Here is a 19531-nt window from a genome sequence, read left to right on the forward strand (position 1 = left end):
TTGTTGATGGGTAGATGCTGATATTACTTGCATCTCTCGGAGCTTGTTTCTAGTCTTTGGGCACCAGAGGAATTTCTGAGAATTTGTCCCCTCTACGCTAGCTGCAGGAGATTCAACATCAGCGGTTATAATGCAGTTTGCTACTTGAAGAGGCCCAACAGCTGACGGTCACATGATAGGAGTAGAATGAGGCCATTTGCATCATCAAGTCAACTCCACCATTCAATCATGGCTGATCTATCTCTCTCTCCTAACCCCATTCTCCTGCCTTCTCCCCATAACCCCTGACTAATCAAGAATCTCTATCTCTGGCTTAATAATATCCATTGATATGATCAGCGTTATACACACCTACAAAACTCCCAGAACCACACATTAAAAGCCATTTAAGCTCTAGAGTGGGTTTATTTTAAAGTGTCTCCCTCATTTCTCTATATTTGGGCCCATTCAAGCATATCCACTGCCACCCAAAATAAGTCAAATATACTCCATAAACAACTATTTGCTGAATTTCTTAAATCAAGTGCTCTGCCCCTTGAGATAACTTTTATAAAACAACAAATACAAGCGTTGACACTGATTTATTGTACAGGGTACTTCAATCCATTCCCTTACGAGTTTTTTTTTAAAGGCACGTTTTCTCTAAATAAAAGTGCTAAATATTCTGCAGAGCTTGCTGCACGGCATGAAAAATGTAATGAGACAGTTTGTTGGAATTAAAATTAATTTGGTTGAATTTGAGTTCCTGAAATGAAACAAAGTGCTTCTATAGCAGAGTCGGCGAGAAAAATAAACAATATTTTCCACAAAAAGGGTACATGAATTTTATTATGGTAGTCAGCTCATAATTTAAAGGAATTTTAAATTTAAATTATCAAGGTGCTTCCATCAGCCTTTTATAACTGCAATTGGTCGCAGTTTAATAGCTTTTTTGCTAATTCCTGCTTCGTGACAAGTGTTCACAACGTCAGTTACGTTCTTGTAGGATTCAGGAGCCTAGGAGAGAAAATATAATCTTTAATAGTTGAAAGGCAAACTTTTCACTCAGCGTCTATCTTATAATCTCGCTTGTTTAGGGGTTTGTGCTGCAACAACTTGTATAACCTGGCATCATTCAAAGTCATTTGAGACACAATAGCACATCTGCAGAATAAAGACTGCTGGAGTAACTCAGCGGGTCAGGCAGCATCTGTGGAGAACATGGATAGGTGACGTTTCACAGAGTGCTGGAGTAACTCAGCGGGTGCAGCAGCATCTATGGGGCTAAGGAAATAGGCAATGTTTCGGGCCGAAACCCTTCCGGGTTTCGGCCCGAAACGTTGCCTATTTCCAGAAGGTTCGGCCCGAAACGTTGCCTATTTCCTTTGCTCCATAGATGCTGCTGCACCATAACTCAGTGGGTCAGGCAGCATCTGTGGAGAACATGGATAGGTGACGTTTCACAGAGTGCTGGAGTAACTCAGCGGGTCAGGCAGCATCTGTGGAGAACATGGATAGGTGACGTTTCTGGTTAGGACACTTCAGTCTGAAAATATACATTTTTTAGGGGAATTGTTAGGGGTGTTAAATCTAAGTTGAGTTCCATTTCAGAAATTTGGCCTCAATGACTTTAATGATGCAATGGACATTCAATTTCCCCCCCAAGTTGTGCAATGACTGATGAATGTGTCCCTGAGGGGCCGAACATTCTACACAAGTTGTGTAAGATTCACAGGAAAACAAGTCGCTCCACACCATTGAATCAACTGCAGCAGAAATTGCAACCCAGGACCAGAATAACTAGCAGCACTTACTTCTTCCATGACTAGTTTAGGTGAAGCCACGCGAATTGCTATCCCCTTGTCTGCAAGCTTGTCCAGCACGTCCTGGAAGTCGAGGTTACGTCGGGACTTTGCACGAGACAAGGCCCGGCCCTGGGGAGGACATTTGAACATTAATCTTCAGCTGCTTCTGTCCACAGAGCTACGTGAAGGAATGTTTACAACACCATCGCACTAATACATAGAAACACAGACAATAGGTGCAGGAGGAGGCCATTCAGCCCTTCAAACCAGCACCGCCATTCAATAGGAGCATGGCTGATCATCCAGAATCAGTACCCCGTTCCTGCTTTTCCCCCCATATCCCTAGATTCCTTTAGCCCCAAAAGGATATCTAACTAACTCTCTCTTGAAAACATCCAGAGAATTGGCCTCCACTGCCTTCTGTGGCAGAGATCTCCACAGATTCACAACTCTCTGGGTGAAAAAGTTTGCCCTCATCTCAGTCCTAAATGGCCGACCCCTTATTCTTACACTGTGACCACTGGGTGGGGTCAGCAGTGGCTGCCTCACCAACAGTCTGTCTGTCCTTTCCTTCTTTGTGTTTTATAGCATGTGTTAAATGTATGTTTTTAGTGTTCAGCTTGTTTTATGTGGGGGAAACTTTTTTTTAAATGTATTTTTTTAAATCTCGACAGAGATGCTATTTTTTTCCCCGTATCGTATGTCCGTCTGCACTGCGGCCTAACATCGAGGAGTTGGCGGCCTTTGCTGGAGACCGACCTTTAAGAGCTCCACTGCATGTGCCTGCGGACTTATCGCATCGTCCGCGATCCCTTAGCCAGGGATCGACCTCCGAGCTCCAACTGTGGGAGCCTGCGGACTTTAACACCGTGGAGCCCGCGGTCTCTTTGGTTAGTGACCAACTTCGGGAGCTCTAAACAGCAGGAGCTTCCACCGCCACGATGGATGGTTAGACTGCCCAGACCGTGGCAGAATAAAAGAGGAAGAAGTTTGGACTTTTTTTGCCTTCCGTCACAGTGGGGAATGTAGGGAATCTGCTGTGGTGGATGTTTAAGTTCACTTTTATGTAGTTGTGTGTCTTTTGGCTTTTTTCCCCCCGTATGGCTGCATGATAACTTGCATATCACTCTACCTTAATCGGTACACGAGACAATAAAAGGCCTTTGACCCCTGGTTCTGGACTCCACCAACACAGGGGACATTTTTCCTGCATGAAGACTGTCCAAATCCCTTAAGCAACTAATGGCGGGTTCACAGTTGAACCCACCCACCCACCCCCCCCGACCTTGATATAATATAACAGAAATTCACCCTTACAGAATTCACTAATCACTACCCATAAATTTAACAATGAGCTCTCAGGGATCTGTGCAAAATAAAAAAAGGTGATTAGTAATAATAATAATAATAATAACAACTTTATTTATAAAGCGCTTTTAGACAACAAAAGTTATTACAAACTACTAAAACCATTAAGACGACAGGACTATAAAAACAGTAAAAAATTAAAAGACATTAAAAGCACTAAAGCAGGAACAATGTCTCAGCCAGTGTCTAAAAGTGAGTTTTTAGGGAGGATTTAAAGATGGACAGTGAAGGGGCCTGTCTGATCTGCAGCGGCAAGGTGTTCCAGATTACAGATTTTTTTTTAAAACACACATTTCCTGACACATGAAGAGATAACTATGCAGTATAACGTTATCCCCTTGATCCTGTATCTGTAGAGGAGAGTTACAATAGGGACGTTTTATTGTAAACCACCTCCATGTAACGGGGATATATTTTTTAAGCAGCTATTAAATATAATTTTAAATAATTTAACAATGAGGCAGGTGCTGTCACTGATTTATGGTGTGCATCAGATTTTTTCCAATTCTTTAAAAAGTTCAAATGGGAAGTAATCTCTGATTCAATGTAATTGTACAAAAATTTCAAAGAGGCCGATTAATTGAACATAAAGAATAATATCGGCAACGCACTATGCTTAGGAAAATATTACGTTTAAAGATGTCCACAGTTGTTGATAACATGAGCTGAGACAAGATGGTGATGATCAGTTTAAAATCCACACCATGTTATTCTTAGGTAGACAAAAATGCTGGAGAAACTCAGCGGATGAGGCAGCATCTATGGAGCGAAGGAAATAGGCGACGTTTCGGGCCGAAACCCTTCCGGGTTTCGGCCCGAAACGTCGCCTATTCCTTCGCTCCATAGATGCTGCCTCACATAGAAACATAGAAATTAGGTGCAGGAGTAGGCCATTCGGCCCTTCGAGCCTGCACCGCCATTCAATATGATCATGGCTGATCATCTAACTCAGTATCCCGTACCTGCCTTCTCTTCATACCCTCTGATCCCCTTAGCCACAAGGGCCTCACCCGCTGAGTTTCTCCAGCATTTTTGTCTACCTTCGATTTTTCCAGCATCTGCAGTTCCTTCTTAAACTATTAGTTATTTGTCATTCCTCACCGCTCCGTGGCAGGTGGTCCCGAACGTCTCGGTCATTCCTTGTTCCGTGCCCGTGAGGACATAGCTACACGTACCCATTGTCCCACCAATCAAGACGGGTTGTCCAGTTAACTTAAAGGGGGGGCAGAAAACAAATACATTAATCCTGCCGGCAGTCTGGGCAAAGACGTCATTCACTGGCTTAAAACATAGGATGGATGAATGAATGAATGCATGATGAATGAATGATTGGATGTATGAATGAATGAATGAATGAATTATTGAATGAATGAATGATTGATTGAAAGCATGAATGAATGAATGATTGAATGAAAGAATGATTGAATGAAAGAATGATTGAATGAATGAAGAATGTATGAATGCATGAATGAATGAATGGATGAATGACAAATAAATTGTATCTTGTATCTATCTTGAAACATAGAAACATAGAAATTAGGTGCAGGAGTAGGCCATTCAGCCCTTCGAGCCTGCATCGCCATTCAATATGATCATGGCTGATCATCCAACTCAGTATCCCGTACCTGCCTTCTCTCCATACCCCCTGATCCCCTTAGCCACAAGGGCCACATCTAACTCCCTCTTAAATATAGCCAATGAACTGTGGCCTCAACTACCCTTTGTGGCAGGGAGTTCCAGAGATTCACCACTCTCTGTGTGAAAAAAGTTCTTCTCATCTCGGTTTTAAAGGATTTCCCCCTTATCCTTAAGCTGTGACCCCTTGTCCTGAATGAATGAAAGTATGAATGAATGAATGATTGAATGCATGATTGAATGCATGAATGAATGAATGGATGAATGAATGAATGAATGAATGAAAGAAAGGGGTCCTGATACCATGTGGACTGTGGTGATTCACCTGCCACTGGGCTTCACTCCACTGATTTGGCCTACCTCTTAGAAGGTAATGGTCAATGCGAGGCCCCACACCAAGAAGGAGAGGAGCGGGAGAGGGGGGAGAGGGGGAGAGGAAAGAAGGAATGAAAGAAAGACCAAGCGAATGAATGGATACTGTATGGTCACAGGTGATAAGTCCCAGTGAGACACTGTTTTGCGTGCCCACGGTATGCTAAGAGGCACTACATAAAGGGCGTTGACAAAGTTACAGTATTCCCCCCCCCACGGCAGTTACCCACAGCATAGGAACAGGCCCTTCAGCCCACAATGTCCGTTTTGAACACGATGCCAAGTTAAACTCCTCTCCTCTGTGATCCACAACCCTCTATTCCCTGCACATCCACGTGAATACTCGCCGAGAGGAAGTCCATGTAATCAAGTATGTGTATCACACTTGCCAGGCTTTGTCCCACCCCCCACCTCTCCTTTCCAGCCTTCTCCCACACACTCCAATCAGTCTGAAGAAGGGTCCCAACCTGAAACGTCACCTGTCCATTCCTCCACAGAACACCTCCGCTCGGTCCGCAATAACCAAGCTGACCTCCCGGTGGCTGAGCACTTCAACTCCCCCTCCCACTCCGCCTCCGCCTCCGACCTCTCTGTCCTGGGTCTCCTCCATGGCCACAGCGAGCAGCACCGGAAATTGGAGGAACAGCACCTCATATTCCGTTTGGGGAGTCTGCACCCCGGGGGCATGAACATCGAATTCTCCCAATTTTGTTAGTCCTTGCTGTCTCCTCCCCTTCCTCAGCCCCCCTGCTGTCTCCTCCCACCCTCCAGCCTTCTGGCTACTCCTCCTTTTCCCTTTCTTGTCCCCACCCACCCCCCCCCCCGATCAGTCTGAAGAAGGGTTTCGGCCCGAAACGTTGCCTATTTCCTTCACTCCATAGATGCTGCTGCACCCGCTGAGTTTCTCCAGCTTTTTTGTGTAACCTCCACAGATGCTGCCTGACACGCCGAGTTCCTCCAGCACTTTGTGTTTTGTTTAAGATTCCAGCATCTGCAGTTCCTCGTGTTGCTTTGGGCATCTTGTAAGGTTTCTCCTTTCCACATAACTACAAAGTATGCAGGGAGGAACTGCAGACGCTGGTTTAATCCGAAGTAAGACACAAAATGCTGGAGTAACTCAGCGGGACAGGCAGCATCTCTGGAGACAAGGAATGGGTGACGTTTTGGGTCGAGACCCTTCGTCAGAGCGAGCTCACTCGCGGCCGTTGTGGTACCTGATAATCGACGGGGATGAGAGGGTGATGAGGGGGAAAGGCTCGTGTAGATCCCTTCCTGTGGATCAACAAGGTCTTCTGCTTCCCATCCACCACGTGCTCCTCCACCTTGGCTATGTTGTGAGACACGTCGTAGATCACGTGCATGTCCAGGTCGTCCGGTGCAGTGTTGAACACTTTGGCAAACGCCTGCAACAGAAGAGTAACGGGGAACAAAGGGAATGAAAACCCAGCGGGGAAAACAGAGCTCGAGGCTGGGAAAGAGCAAGTTGGGAAACACGGGAGGGGGAAAAACAGCAAGACGGGGGATTCTGCTGTCACTGTGTCTAGGTACATGTGGAAATAACGCATCACTAAACTGTTAAACTGAGTTCTGTCAATCTAAAGTCAACTTGACTCGAACACTAGGTAGACAAAAATGCTGGAGAAACTCACAGCGGGTGCAGCAGTGTCTATGGAGCGAAGGAAATAGGCGACGTTTCGGGCTGAAACCCTGATGGAAATAGGCAACGTTTCGGGCCGAAACCCTGATGGAAATAGGCAACGTTTCGGGCCGAAACCCTGATGGAAATAGGCAACGTTTCGGGCCGAAACCCTTCCGGGTTTCGGCCCGAAACGTTGCCTATTTCCTTCGCTCCATAGATGCTGCTGCACCCGCTGAGTTTCTCCAGTTTTTTTGTGTTCTATTTGATCTTGTTTGCGCACATCAAGTTGATTGCATTAGTCGATACAGGGCGGACCACGTGTAGGTTGCAATCCACATGGAAGGGCACGCACGCACACTCACCTGGCGTGTGAGGAAGGTCATGGAGGAGCGGTTGACCCAGGCGTAGTTCCCAGCTGCCGCCATGCCTTTCAGGTAGTCCTGGCCTTCCTGAGAGTTGATCCTGGCGCAGGCCAGCTGCCGGTCATTGACGATGATGTTGTCTCTCTTCATCGCCTTCTCCATGGCCACCAGCGCGTCTGCAAAACAAGCCAATACCAACAGTGAAGAAAGACTGGATAGACTCGGCTTGTACTCGCTGGAATGTAGAAGATCGAGGGGGGAGAATCTTATAGAAACTTACACAATTCTTAAGGGGTTGGACAGGCTAGATGCAAGAAGATTGTTCCCAATGTTGGGGAAGTCCAGAACAAGGGGTCACAGTTTGAGGATAAGGCGGAAATCTTTTAGGACCGAGATGAGAATTATTTTTTTCCCCCACACAGAGAGTGGCGAGTGTGGAATTCTCTGCCACAGAAAGTAGTTGAAGCCATTGGCTATATTAAGTCAAGTCAAGTCAAGTTTATTTGTCACATACACATACGAGATGTGCAGTGAAATGAAAGTGGCAATGCTCGCGGACTTTTGTGCAAAAGACAAACAACAAAACAACCAAACAAATTATAAACACAATCATAACACACATATTCTTTTACATAATAAATAATGGAAGGAAAAACGTTCAGTAGAGTTAGTCCCTGGTGAGATAGGCGTTTAAAGTCCGAATTGCCTCTGGGAAGAAACTCCTTCTCAACCTCTCCGTTCTCACCGCATGGCAACGGAGGCGTTTGCCTGACCGTAGCAGCTGGAACAGTCCGTTGCAGGGGTGGAAGGGGTCTCCCATGATTTTATTTGCTCTGGAGTTGCACCTCCTGTTGTATAGTTCCTGCAGGGGGGCGAGTGAAGTAGAGGGAGTTAGAGTTAGATGGCCCTTGTGGCTAAAGGGATCAGGGGGTATGGAGAGAAGGCAGGTACAGGATACTGAGTTGGATGATCAGCCATGATCATATTGAATGGCAGTGCAGGCTCGAAGAGCCGAATGGCCTACTCCTGCACCTATTTTCTATGTTTCTATGTCCTTATCTATAAAGAGCAGAGTGAGATGTGGTGAGAGGACGCAGGAGATGCATGTCATCGTACGTAGACCCGTGGAAGTGTACGCGCTTTACCTGTGGCGACCTGGTGCCCGAAGCCTCTGCTGCCGCTGTGAATCATGACACAGACCTGGCCCTTGTGGTCGATGCCCATCTTGCGGGCCGCGTAGTCATTGTAGATCTCATCCACCACTTGGATCTCAGCGTAGTGGTTGCCAGCCCCCAACGTCCCCAGCTGCACAGGGAAGGGGAAATGGTCACCACACCAGCCGCCAGGCATCTCATTCAAACAGTACTTCACTGAAGGTTACACAAAAAAGCTGGAGAAACTCAGCGGGTGCAGCAGCATCTATGGAGCGAAGGAAATAGGCAACGTTTCGGGCCGAAACCCTTCTTCAGACTAAGTACTTCACTGAAGCCGGATACTTGGCAAGACAGAGTTGTAAAGCTAGCTGAGAATCCAACACAATAAAGGGCCTGTCCCACTTATGCAACTTTCTCGGCGACTGCCGGCACCCGTCACAGGTCGCTGAGAATCCAGCGGTGACTAGAACAAGGTACGACTCCTTGGCGGGCTGCTCACGACCATGCAGGCTTCATCCCGTGACATGTCGCCTGTATGGTCGTGAGTAGTCTCTCAGTCACACAAAGAGTCGTAGCGTCTTTCTGGTCGCGGCTGAATTTTAAGATAACTTAAAGATAGCGGAGTCAGGGGATATGGGGAGAAGGCAGGAACGGGGTAGTGTTTGGGGACGATCAGCCATGATCACAGTGAATGGCGGTGCTGGCTCGAAGAGAGTGTGGTGGATCTCTGGAACTCTCTGCCACAGAGGGTAGTTGAGGCCAGTTCATTGGCTATATTTAAGAGGGAGTTAGATGTGGCCCTTGTGGCTAAGGGGATCAGGGGGTATGGAGAGAAGGCAGGTACGGGATACTGAGTTGGATGATCAGCCATGATCATATTGAATGGCGGTGCAGGCTCGAAGGGCCGAATGGCCTACTCCTGCACCTAATTTCTATGTTTCTATGTTTCTATGAAGGGCCAAAGGGCCTAATCCTGCACCTATTGCCTATTGACTGTGAGAATTTAAATTCGGTACAGATGGATGGATGGGGGCTAGCATGGACATGATGGGCTGAAGAGCCCATTTCAGTCTCTGTCCTGCTCCCACAACAGAGCAAAGATCACGGCTGCTCTTTCACCTTGCATGCTTTCTGTTTTACAATGCAGAAAACTTAAAAAGCACAAGACATATTTTGGATCATTCTCATAAGAGATAGCAACAATAGAATTGATGACAAGAGCTTTAAAAAATGTATTCAATGCAAGGTGTGAGGAAGGGTCTCGATCCGAAACATCACCCATTCCATCTCTCCTGGGATGCTGCCTGTCCCACTGAGATACTCCGGCATTTAGCGTCTATCTTCGATTTAAACCAGCACCTGCTGTTCGTTCCTACACGTGTAGCAAGGGTGTGCCTGGCAATGTCCATATAGTGGGTTAAACCAATAGAAAATAGACAATAGGCGCAGGAGGAGGCCATTCGGCCCTTCGAGCCAGCACCGCCATTCAATGTGATCATGGCTGATTATCCCCAATCAGTACCCCGTTCCTGCCTTCTCCCCATATCCTCTGACTCCACTACCTTTAAGAGCCCTATCTAGCTCTCTCTTGAAAGCATCCAGAGAACCGGCCTCCACCGCCCTCTGAGGCAGAGAATTCCACAGACTCGCAACTCTCTGTGAGAAAGCACGAGGGGAATGCAGCAGTGAACAGAGACAGGTAGACGCAAAATGCTGGAGAAACTCAGCGGGTGAGGCAGCATCTGTGGAGGGAAGGAATCGCCAATTCGATCTCGCCACAGATGCTGCCTCACCCGCTGAGTTTCTCCAGCATTTCGCGTCTCCCTTCGATTTCACCGGTATCTGCAGTTCTTTCTTAAACAGTGAACAGAGACGGCTCTATAGTAGGGATAGGAGAAAGGGAAATGGAGACTAGATGACCACCTGAGGCAATCCTCGCTTTTTGGCTTTGGCGGAGACTTTGGACGGATCCGCCTGCAGCATCCGCCCGTACTCTTCACAGTGCTCCTTATCCTCGGCCCAGGCGTAGCCTTCCCGCAGGGACCAGTCCACTCCCATCTCCAAAGCCTCCTCCAGGTCCCTGCAAGGAAACGTCAAGAGTGAACATGGCAGTACACAGGCAAGCAAAAAAAAAAACACAAGATGCTGGTGTCATTCAGCGGGCGGGCCAACCAGCATCACTAGAGAGCAGGGATAGGTGGGCTCCAGGCCCTTCTTCAGAGTGATTACAGTCGGGGGAGAGAAAGCTGGAAGACAAATGGGGGCGGCATAAGGCCTGCCGAATGGATACGGGTGCGGGGAGGAGAGGGGCATGAGTGGCACATGGTTGGACAAAGGTCAGAGCTGAAGAGAAAAAAAAAAACTGTGAGATGTGCCGAGGAGAGATTTCTTCAGCCAGAGGGTGGTGAATACATTGCCACAGACGGCTGTGGAGGCAGAGTCATTTAAGGCAGACATTGACAGATTCTTAGGTACACAAAATTGCTGGAGAAACTCAGCGGGTGCAGCAGCATCTATGGAGCGAAGGAAATAGGCAACGTTTCAGGCCGAAACCCTTCTTCAGACTGGTTGACAGACAGATTCTTGATTAGTTCGTGTGTCAAGGGTTACGGGGAGAAGGCAGGAGAATGGGGTTGAGAGGGAAAGATAGATCAACTATGATTGAATGGCGGAATGGACTTGATGGGTCGAAGGGCCTAATTGTGCTCCTAGAATTTATGAACATAAGGATAGAAGAGGTGCGAATAGTGAATCCAGTGGAAGGAATGTAGGTGGAAGGGGGGGGGGGTGGTATACGTCAAGGAATATAATCAAGGAATGGCATGAGTATTACAAAAGGTTTTGTTTTGAATGAATACATTTATTGGCCAAGCATTCACATACAAGGAATTTGCCTTGGTGCTCCGCCCGCAAGTGGCAACATGACGTACAGTGACAGTTAATTCAACGCTGCCCTTTGCTAGCGGTAATATTCAAAGAATAAGCAAACCCATCTAATCTATTACACAAAATAGTGGCTGGCATATTCTTCAGAAAACAATAGCCATTAGAAGGTGAAGGATGAGCAAGCATCAGAAATTGGCGCGCACACTGGAAATCGAAAATAAATGCTTTAAAATATTATACTCAGCTTTTATAAAGTTGGTGTGGACCCTGTGAGACAAAGGGCCTGTTTTCCATACTTGTACCTTCCTAAGAGTCTACCAGGGACAATACTGGAAGTCCGACAATTTTATACTGGGCAATTTTTACACTTATCAAGCCAATTAATCAATTAATCTAAACCTGTACGTCTTTGGAATTTCGGAAGAAACCGAAGATCTTGGAGAAAACCCACGCAGGTCACGGGGAGAATGTACAAACTCCGTACGGACAGCGCCCGTAGTCGGGATCGAACCCGGGTCTCCGGCGCTGCATTCTACTGCTGTGAGGCAGCAACTCTACCGCTGTGCCATCGTGATTACGATTATAGTAATCGAGAGTGGAAACAGGCCATTCGGTCCAACTTGCCCACATCAACCTACATGTCCCATCTACACTAGTTCCACCTGCCTGCGTTTGGCCCATATCCCTCTAAACCTGTCCATTCCATGTGCCTGTCTAAATGTTTCTTGAACGTTGCGATAGTCCCTGCCTCGTTCCAGACACCCACCACCCTTCGTATGAAACAGTTAGCCCCTCAGGTTCTTTTAAATCTTCACCCCCTCCCCTCCTCACCTTAAACCTACGTCCTCTGGTTCTTAATTCCCCCATTCTGGGCAAGAGACTGTGGGCCTTCCCTGTACGTCTCCCTTGAAACTAAACTGAATAAAGATTGTCAAACTCCAAGCGAAGACAGGATTTTGCCGAGCTGTGGCCGTGTGTGGGGAGTTGAATGATGGACAGGCTGTTATAGCCCATCACAAGCATAGAGCAAGCGTTTCACAGAGACCTGTATGTGCCAAACAATCAAATCCCATCATTCTCTTGTTCCTCATTCTTGGTGCAGCGGTAGAGCTGCTGCCCCACTGCGCCAGAGACCCAGGTTCGATCTCGACTACGGGTGATGTCTGTACGGAGTTTGTACGTTCTCCCCGTGTGTTTTCTCTGAGATCTTCGGTTTCCTCTCACACTCCGAAGACGTACGGATTTGTAGGTTAATTGGCTTCAGTAGAAAATAAAATTGTAAATTGTCCCTGGTGTGTAGCATAGTGTTTAAGGGCCTGTCCCACTTGGTAATTTTTTCAGCAACTGTGGGCTTGTTTCCACACTGTACCTCTAAACTAAGCTGAACTCCTCTATATGAGCAGCACTGGGTACAATTCAAGTAATGATTATGTTATGCACCTCTCACCCTGCGCAAAGTCCTACTCAATCTCAGCACACCAACCTAACGAGTTGAATGCCACTGCTGCCTTTCACAAGCATAAAGAGAGAGAGAGAGAGAGAGCAGAGAGACACCTTGCATGCCAACCATGCAATCAAATCCAACCACTCTCGCATGCTCCTCATTCGTACACAACCCTGGTCTCCTTCCCTGCAGATTGTCCTTACTTGGCTCCCATTGGGATGACCCCTTTGGATCCAACTCCGACGGGAATGTGGTCAAACATGGCCTGCGCCAGCTGCTCCTTGACCGGCTGCACGTCGCCCTCATCGAGGTTGGTACGCAGCAACCGCACGCCGCAGTTGATGTCAAAACCCACGCCACCTGCAAAAGGCAAAGTACACGTCCTGAGAAACCAACTCCCCTTTGCATTCCCTCCCCGACCACATGAAATACAGGCAGCAAAAATGGAAATCCATATTCAATAGACAATAGGTGTAGGAGTAGGCCATTCGGCCCTTCGAGCCAGCACCGCCATTCAATGTGATCATGGCTGATCATCCCCAATCAGTACCCCGTTCCTGCCTTCTCCTGCCCTCTCCCATATCCCCTGACTCCGCTATCTTTAAGAGCCCTATCTAGCTCTCTCTTGAAAGCAACCCCTGCAGAGAACCGCCTCCACCGCCCTCGGACAAGGCAGAGAATTCCACAGACTCACCACTCTCTAAAGGGGCTTCTCCCACTTATTCCTAAACTGTAGCTCCTGGTTCTGGACTACCCCAACATGTCTTGATTGGTGAATATGTTTAGTTTGTGAGTTATTTGATTCAGAAATAATATGTGAATGTCGAGAAACTCAGCGGGTGCAGCAGCATCTATGGAGCGAAGGAAATAGGCAACGTTTCGGGCCAAAACCCTTCTTCAGACTGATGGATTTCGGCCTGAATCATTGCCTATTTCCTTCGTTCCATAGATGCTGCATCACCCGCTGAGTTTCTCCAGCACTTTTGTCTACCTTCGATTTTCCAGCATCTGAAGTTTCTTCTTGAACATAATACGTGAATGCTTCATTGAGCATAATTACGACTGGTATCTACGCACTTCGTCCGAGCACATTATCGCACGCGTTATGCAAACCGTCTTAAATGACCACCTAAACTGTCATTTGGCAACCTAAAAAGCTGTCATGGTTGCCCGGCTGGCAACAGGGAAAGTTTTTGAGAGCCCTGATCAGCCATGATCACATTGAATGGCAGTGCTGGCTAGAAGGGCCATGCGGCCTACTCCTGCACCTATTGTCTATTGTCAAACTACTGATCGCACAAAAACTTAGACAATGCTTAGACTCTTTCCTCTGGCAAGTGATAGATGGATATAGATGAGGGGTGCCTTTGATAGGTAGATGGTTGGACAAACGCCAGTGACGAAAAGACACAAAGTGAGAGAAGGAAAGCAGAGGTGCAGGTTGTGAAGCTAGAGGAAGGAACGGGACAGAGAGGGGGTGAAAGGGGGAAAAATGAGCGCAAATCCAGATGAGGCACAGGGAAGAGGGATTAGAAAAAAGCTCCCGATCTTCAACTGATTCAGCACTTCACAACTAATGCTAACCGCACTCGATGTGCATAAGTGATAGGAGCAGCATAAGGCCATTCGGCCCATCAAGCCTACTCCACCTTCAATCATGGCTGATCTATTTTCCCCTCTTAACCCCATTCTCCTGCCATCTTCCCGTAACCCCTGACACCCGCACTAATCAAGACTCTATCTATCTCTGCCTTAAAAATATTCATTGACATGGCCTCCTCAGCCTTCTGTGGCAATTAATTTCACAGATTTACCACCCTCCGACTAAAGAAATGTTTTCCTCACCTCCTTCCTAAAGGTACGTCCTTTAATTCTGAGGCTGTGTCCACTGGTCCTAGACTCTCCCACTAGTGGAAACATCCTCTCCACATCCATGTTTACGAAAGAACTGCAGATGCTGGTAAAATCGAAGGTACACACAAAATGGTGGAGAAACTCAGCGGGCGAGGCAGCATCTATGGAGCGAAGGAAATAGGCAAAGCCTATTTCCTTCGCTCCATAGATGCTGCCTCACCCGCTGAGTTTCTCCACCATTTTGTATCAATTCTCCACATCCATTGAACCCAGGCCTGTCACTATTCAGTGTCAATAAGGTTGCCTCTTATATGTACAAACGTCACGATAGTTTTATTACCTGGGGATACGACAGCCTGTGGGTCATCCATATCGAACGCTGCCATGTTCCCAATTGCAAACCCATAGCCTGAATGGACATCAGGAAGCCCAATGGATTTCTTTAGGAAGAAAATCAAGTTTGAATAAAATTGTTTCAGTAGTTTAGTTTAGAGATACAGCTTGGAAACAGGCCCTTCGGCCCATCTAGCCCATCGATAGCAATCCCCGCACATTAACACTATCCTCTACACACTAGGGACAATTTGCATTTATGACAAGCCAATTAACCTACAAACCTGTACATGTTTGGAGCGTGGGAGGAAAACTGAGATCTCGGAGAAAACCCACGCAGGCCACGGGGAGAACGTACAAACTCCGCACAGACAGCACCCGTAGTCGGGATTGAACCCGGGTCTGCGGCGCTACAAGCGCAGTAAGGCTGCAACTCTACCACTGCGAGAACATGGATAGGTGACACTTCGGGTCATGGAGTTATGCAGAGTGGAAATAGGTCCTTTGGTTCAACTTGCTCATGCCAACCGACATGCCCCATCTAAACTAGTCCCACCTGCCTGCTTTTGGTCCATATCCCGCTAAACCCAACCTGTCCGTACACCTGTCTAAATGTTTCTTAAACGTTGGGATAGTCCCAGCCTCAACTACCTGCTCTGGCAGCTCGTTCCATACACCCACCACCCTTTGTGAAAAGGACCGGGATTTTTATTTGATCATTTTGAAGCATGCATCCAACACTGGTCTTGTGTTATGACCAATACGGTGAGATTTCAAGTTTGTATATAATCCTGCATTTTTTTTTTTAAAGTTGAGTTTTAGTTTAGAGATGCAGCACGGAAACAGGCCCTTCAACCCACCAAGTCCATGCCAGCAATCGATCCAACGTTCACCAGTTCTACATTATCCCATTTTCTCATCCCTACACACATTGGTCAATTAACCTACAAACCCGCACGTCTTTGGGATGTGGGAGCAAACCGGAGCACCCGGAGGAACCCCACGTGGTCACAGGAAGAACGTTCAGTATAGTTTACTGCTGTCGTGTCTACCAAGGTACAGTGAAAAGCTTTGTTGCATGCAGTAGACATCAAGCCTGTGATCTAATTACTGAGCCATAAGGATTTCTAGTCAGCGAAAAGACTGTGCAAACTCCACACAGGCAGCACCAGAGGTCAGGATCTCTGTCGCTGCGAGGCAGCAGTTCTACCAACTGCGCGCGCACCCTAACATTGTTCTTCGCAGCAAATTGTAGTTAGGTGTTGACCGACTCACATGGACTATCCCCGGTAAGGCTGCCACGTTGCCAATCTGCTTCACAGCTGGCAGGAAGCCACCCACACCTAGAACAAGACAGAAGATTAAGCTGGTTAGCTTTCCTACAGATGCAAGATGCAATCCAATGTACCAACAGAAGCAAAAACAGGACATGAAAACAACGCAAACCATCTAACTCCTGGCAGCTCAGAATTTTACTAGTCCCATTGTAAAAGGACGAGGACCAGTTATTAAACGTTAATATGTTGAAAATCCAGCAGCGACCAGAAAGACGCTACTACTCTTTGGGCGACTGAGGAGACGACTCACGACCATACAGGCGACACCCTGGCGACATGTCGAGGGGTGAAGACTGTATGGTCGTGAGTAGTCGCCCAAAGAGTCGTACCTTGTTCTGGTCGCCGCTGGATGTTGGGCATGGATCATTGATGTCCTGTTGACCACGTGCTTGCAGCAGTTTGATGGACTGATCCTCAAGCAGTATTTTCCACAGATGTTAAGAGGATGTGTAAAGGCTATGCTGCCACACCAAAGACATCACACCAAAGATGACCAGAGTCTCTTGCCCAGAGTAGGTGAATCGAGGATCAGAGGAGATAGAATAGAATAGTTTCTTTATTGTCATTGTAACATGGGCCATGTACAACGAAATTTAAAATGTCAGCCAGTCAGTGCAGCATTCAAACATTTCTAAAGCTAACGAAACATCCACGGTAAAATAATAAAGATAAGCAATAAATAAAAAGGTAGATAGGTTCAAGATGAAGGGGAAAAGATTTAATAGGAATCTGAGGGGTAATTTTTTCACACAAAGGGTGGTGGGTGTATGGAACAAGCTGCCAGATGAGCTAGTTGAGGCTGGGACTATCCCAACGTTTAAGAAACAGTTAAACAGGTACATGGATAGGACAAGTTTGGAGGGATATGGACCAAACAGAGGCAGGTGGGACTAGTGTAGCTGGGACATTGTTGGCAAGTTGGACGTGTGGGAAAGTTGGGCCGAAGGGCCTGTTTCCACTATGTATCACTCTACGAGTGTCATATTTGTCGATAGGTGGCTCATAAGATACACAACGTGTTTCAGTGTCCAAATCAGCACCAACGTGGTGTGCAACGTCTGATGGTGTCCACACGCTAGCACTGTTTGTGTGCTGCAGCCTCACTCCTTTACTCAAGCGCAACATCATCAGCTTCTTGCAACTTGTTCTTACCTCCCCCACGGCACGAGTTTCGAAGTTCATCAAACATCAAATTTTTCAAGGTCTCATTGACATAAAACACCCCTTCCACCTGCAACACAGCAAAAGCGTGTCAGTGTTTAAGAAATTCGGTTCAGTACAAACACCAGTCGGTTTCTGCCACAATCCGTGCTGTGGCCCAGGAAGGGGGGGGGGGGGGGGGTAGACCCTGGGGAGGAGCGCGTGAGGATGTGGCATGCCTGCTTTTTGAGGGGGGGGGGGGGGGGGGGGGGAGACCACTTTACCTTGGAAAGAGGAGCGTCAGAGCAAGGTGTAGTTAACGCCCTGGTTTGGCCGGGGGGGGGGGGGGGGAGATGGGGGTGGAAGATATGGGAGGGAGGCGGGGGAGGAGATATGGTGGTTGGGGGGCAGGAGATGGGGGGGGGGGGGAGGGAGGAGATGGGGGGGGGGGGGGGGGGAGGATATTTTCGAGGATGTAACTAGTAGCGTGGATAGGGGAGAACCAGTGGATGTGGTGTATCTGGAAACATAGAAACATAGAAACATAGAAATTAGTCACCTTGCAGTCACCTAGCATCCTCCTCACAGCTAACACTGCCCCCCAGCTTAGTGTCATCCGCAAACTTGGAGATATTGCCTTCAATTCCCTCATCCAGATCATTAATATATATTGTAAATAGCTGGGGTCCCAGTACTGAGCCTTGGGGTACCCCACTAGTCACTGCCTGCCATTGTGAAAAGGACCCGTTTACTCCTACTCTTTGCTTCCTGTAGAAACTTACAAAATTCTTAAGGGGTTGGACAGGGTAGATGCAGGAAGATTGTTCCCGATGTTGGGGAAGTCCAGGACAAGGGGTCACAGCTTAAGGATAAGGGGGAAATCCTTTAAAATCGAGATGAGAAGAACTTTTTTCACACAGAGTGGTGAATCTCTGGAACTCTCTGCCACAGAGGGTAGTTGAGGCCAGTTCATTGGCTATATTTAAGAGGGAGTTAGATGTGGCCCTTGTGGCTAAGGGGATCAGGGGGTATGGAGAGAAGGCAGGTACGGGATACTGAGTTGGATGATCAGCCATGATCATATTGAATGGCGGTGCAGGCTCGAAGGGCCGAATGGCCTACTCCTGCACCTAATTTCTATGTTTCTATGTTAGGAGGAGATATGGGAGGGAGGCGGGGGGGAGGAAGTATGGGGGGGGGGGGGGGGGGGGGAAGTATGGGGGGAGGAGGAAGTATGGGGGGGGGGAGGAAGTATGGGGGGGAGGAAGTATATGGGGGGGGGGGGGGAGGAAGTATATGGGGGGGGAGGAAGTATGGGGGGGGAAGGAAGTATATGGGGGGGAGGAAGTATATGGGGGGGTGGTAGCGTGGGGAAGGGGGTGGCGTTGAGCAGCTGCTGTGATGTTGGGGTTCACTGAGGTCCAAGAGTGAGGAGAAGGACAGGCCACAGCCCTCGTGTTAGGGTGTGGGAGAGAGGGGAAATCTCTTGCCCTGTTTTAGGATGGGAGTGATGTGGTGGGGGGGGGGGGAGAGAGTGAGGGGGGGGGAAAGAGTGAGAGTGAGTGAGTGAGGGGCGGCGGACCTGCATGTTGGGCACGAAGCCATGCTTGATGCGCCAGCAGTTGGTGCCGATCTTGTCGATGAAGGCGAGCTCGTCGTTGTAGCTGCGGCTCATGACGGCGGCGGCGGCCCAGCTTACTGCCCACTGCGCACGCGCGGCACCGCTACGGCTCCCCGCGCCGCCCACAAAGCGTCGACCCGCGGCCGCGTTGCTGCTGCTCCACACACGCAGACACGCACACACGCACACACACAAGGAAATAGGTAACGTTTCGGGCCGAAACCCGTAAGGGTTTCGGCCCGAAACGTTGCCTATTTCCTTCGCTCCATAGATGCTGCTGCGCCCGCTGAGTTTCTCCAGCGTTTTGTCTGGGGAAGGTTCAGACTGGGACTGTTCCAGCCGCTACGGTCAGGCAAACGCCTCCGTTGCCACGCAGTGAGAACGGAGAGGTTGAGAAGGAGTTTCTTCCCAGAGGCAATTCGGACTGTAAACGCCTTTCTCACCAGGGACTAACTGTACAGAACGTTTTTCCTTCTATTATTTATTATGTAAAATAATATGTGTGTTATGATTGTGTTTATAATTTGTTTGGTTGTTTTGTTGTTCCGCGAGCATTGCCACTTTCATTTCACTGCACATCTCGTATGTGTATGTGACAAATA

At 47.9% G+C, this 19531-nt stretch overlaps 1 protein-coding gene across 1 annotated transcript; it reads right to left on the reverse strand.

Moving 5' to 3' along the window:
- Window positions 1–810: 810 nt before the first annotated feature.
- rtcb (RNA 2',3'-cyclic phosphate and 5'-OH ligase) lies at window positions 811–19043 on the reverse strand. The gene is made up of 12 exons (XM_055650060.1): window positions 18891–19043; window positions 17321–17399; window positions 16107–16174; window positions 14839–14938; window positions 12848–13004; window positions 10238–10394; window positions 8306–8465; window positions 7161–7336; window positions 6374–6562; window positions 4254–4364; window positions 1794–1913; window positions 811–996 (listed from the first exon to the last, which is right to left on the reverse strand). Exons 1-12 carry the CDS (start codon window positions 18981–18983, stop codon window positions 889–891), a joined length of 1518 nt encoding a protein of 505 aa, XP_055506035.1. The 5' UTR covers window positions 18984–19043; the 3' UTR covers window positions 811–888.
- Between the last annotated feature and the right edge of the window lie 488 nt (window positions 19044–19531).

This window comes from Leucoraja erinacea, chromosome 19 (genome assembly GCF_028641065.1).
Source record: "Leucoraja erinacea ecotype New England chromosome 19, Leri_hhj_1, whole genome shotgun sequence".
Lineage (NCBI taxonomy): Eukaryota > Metazoa > Chordata > Chondrichthyes > Rajiformes > Rajidae > Leucoraja > Leucoraja erinaceus.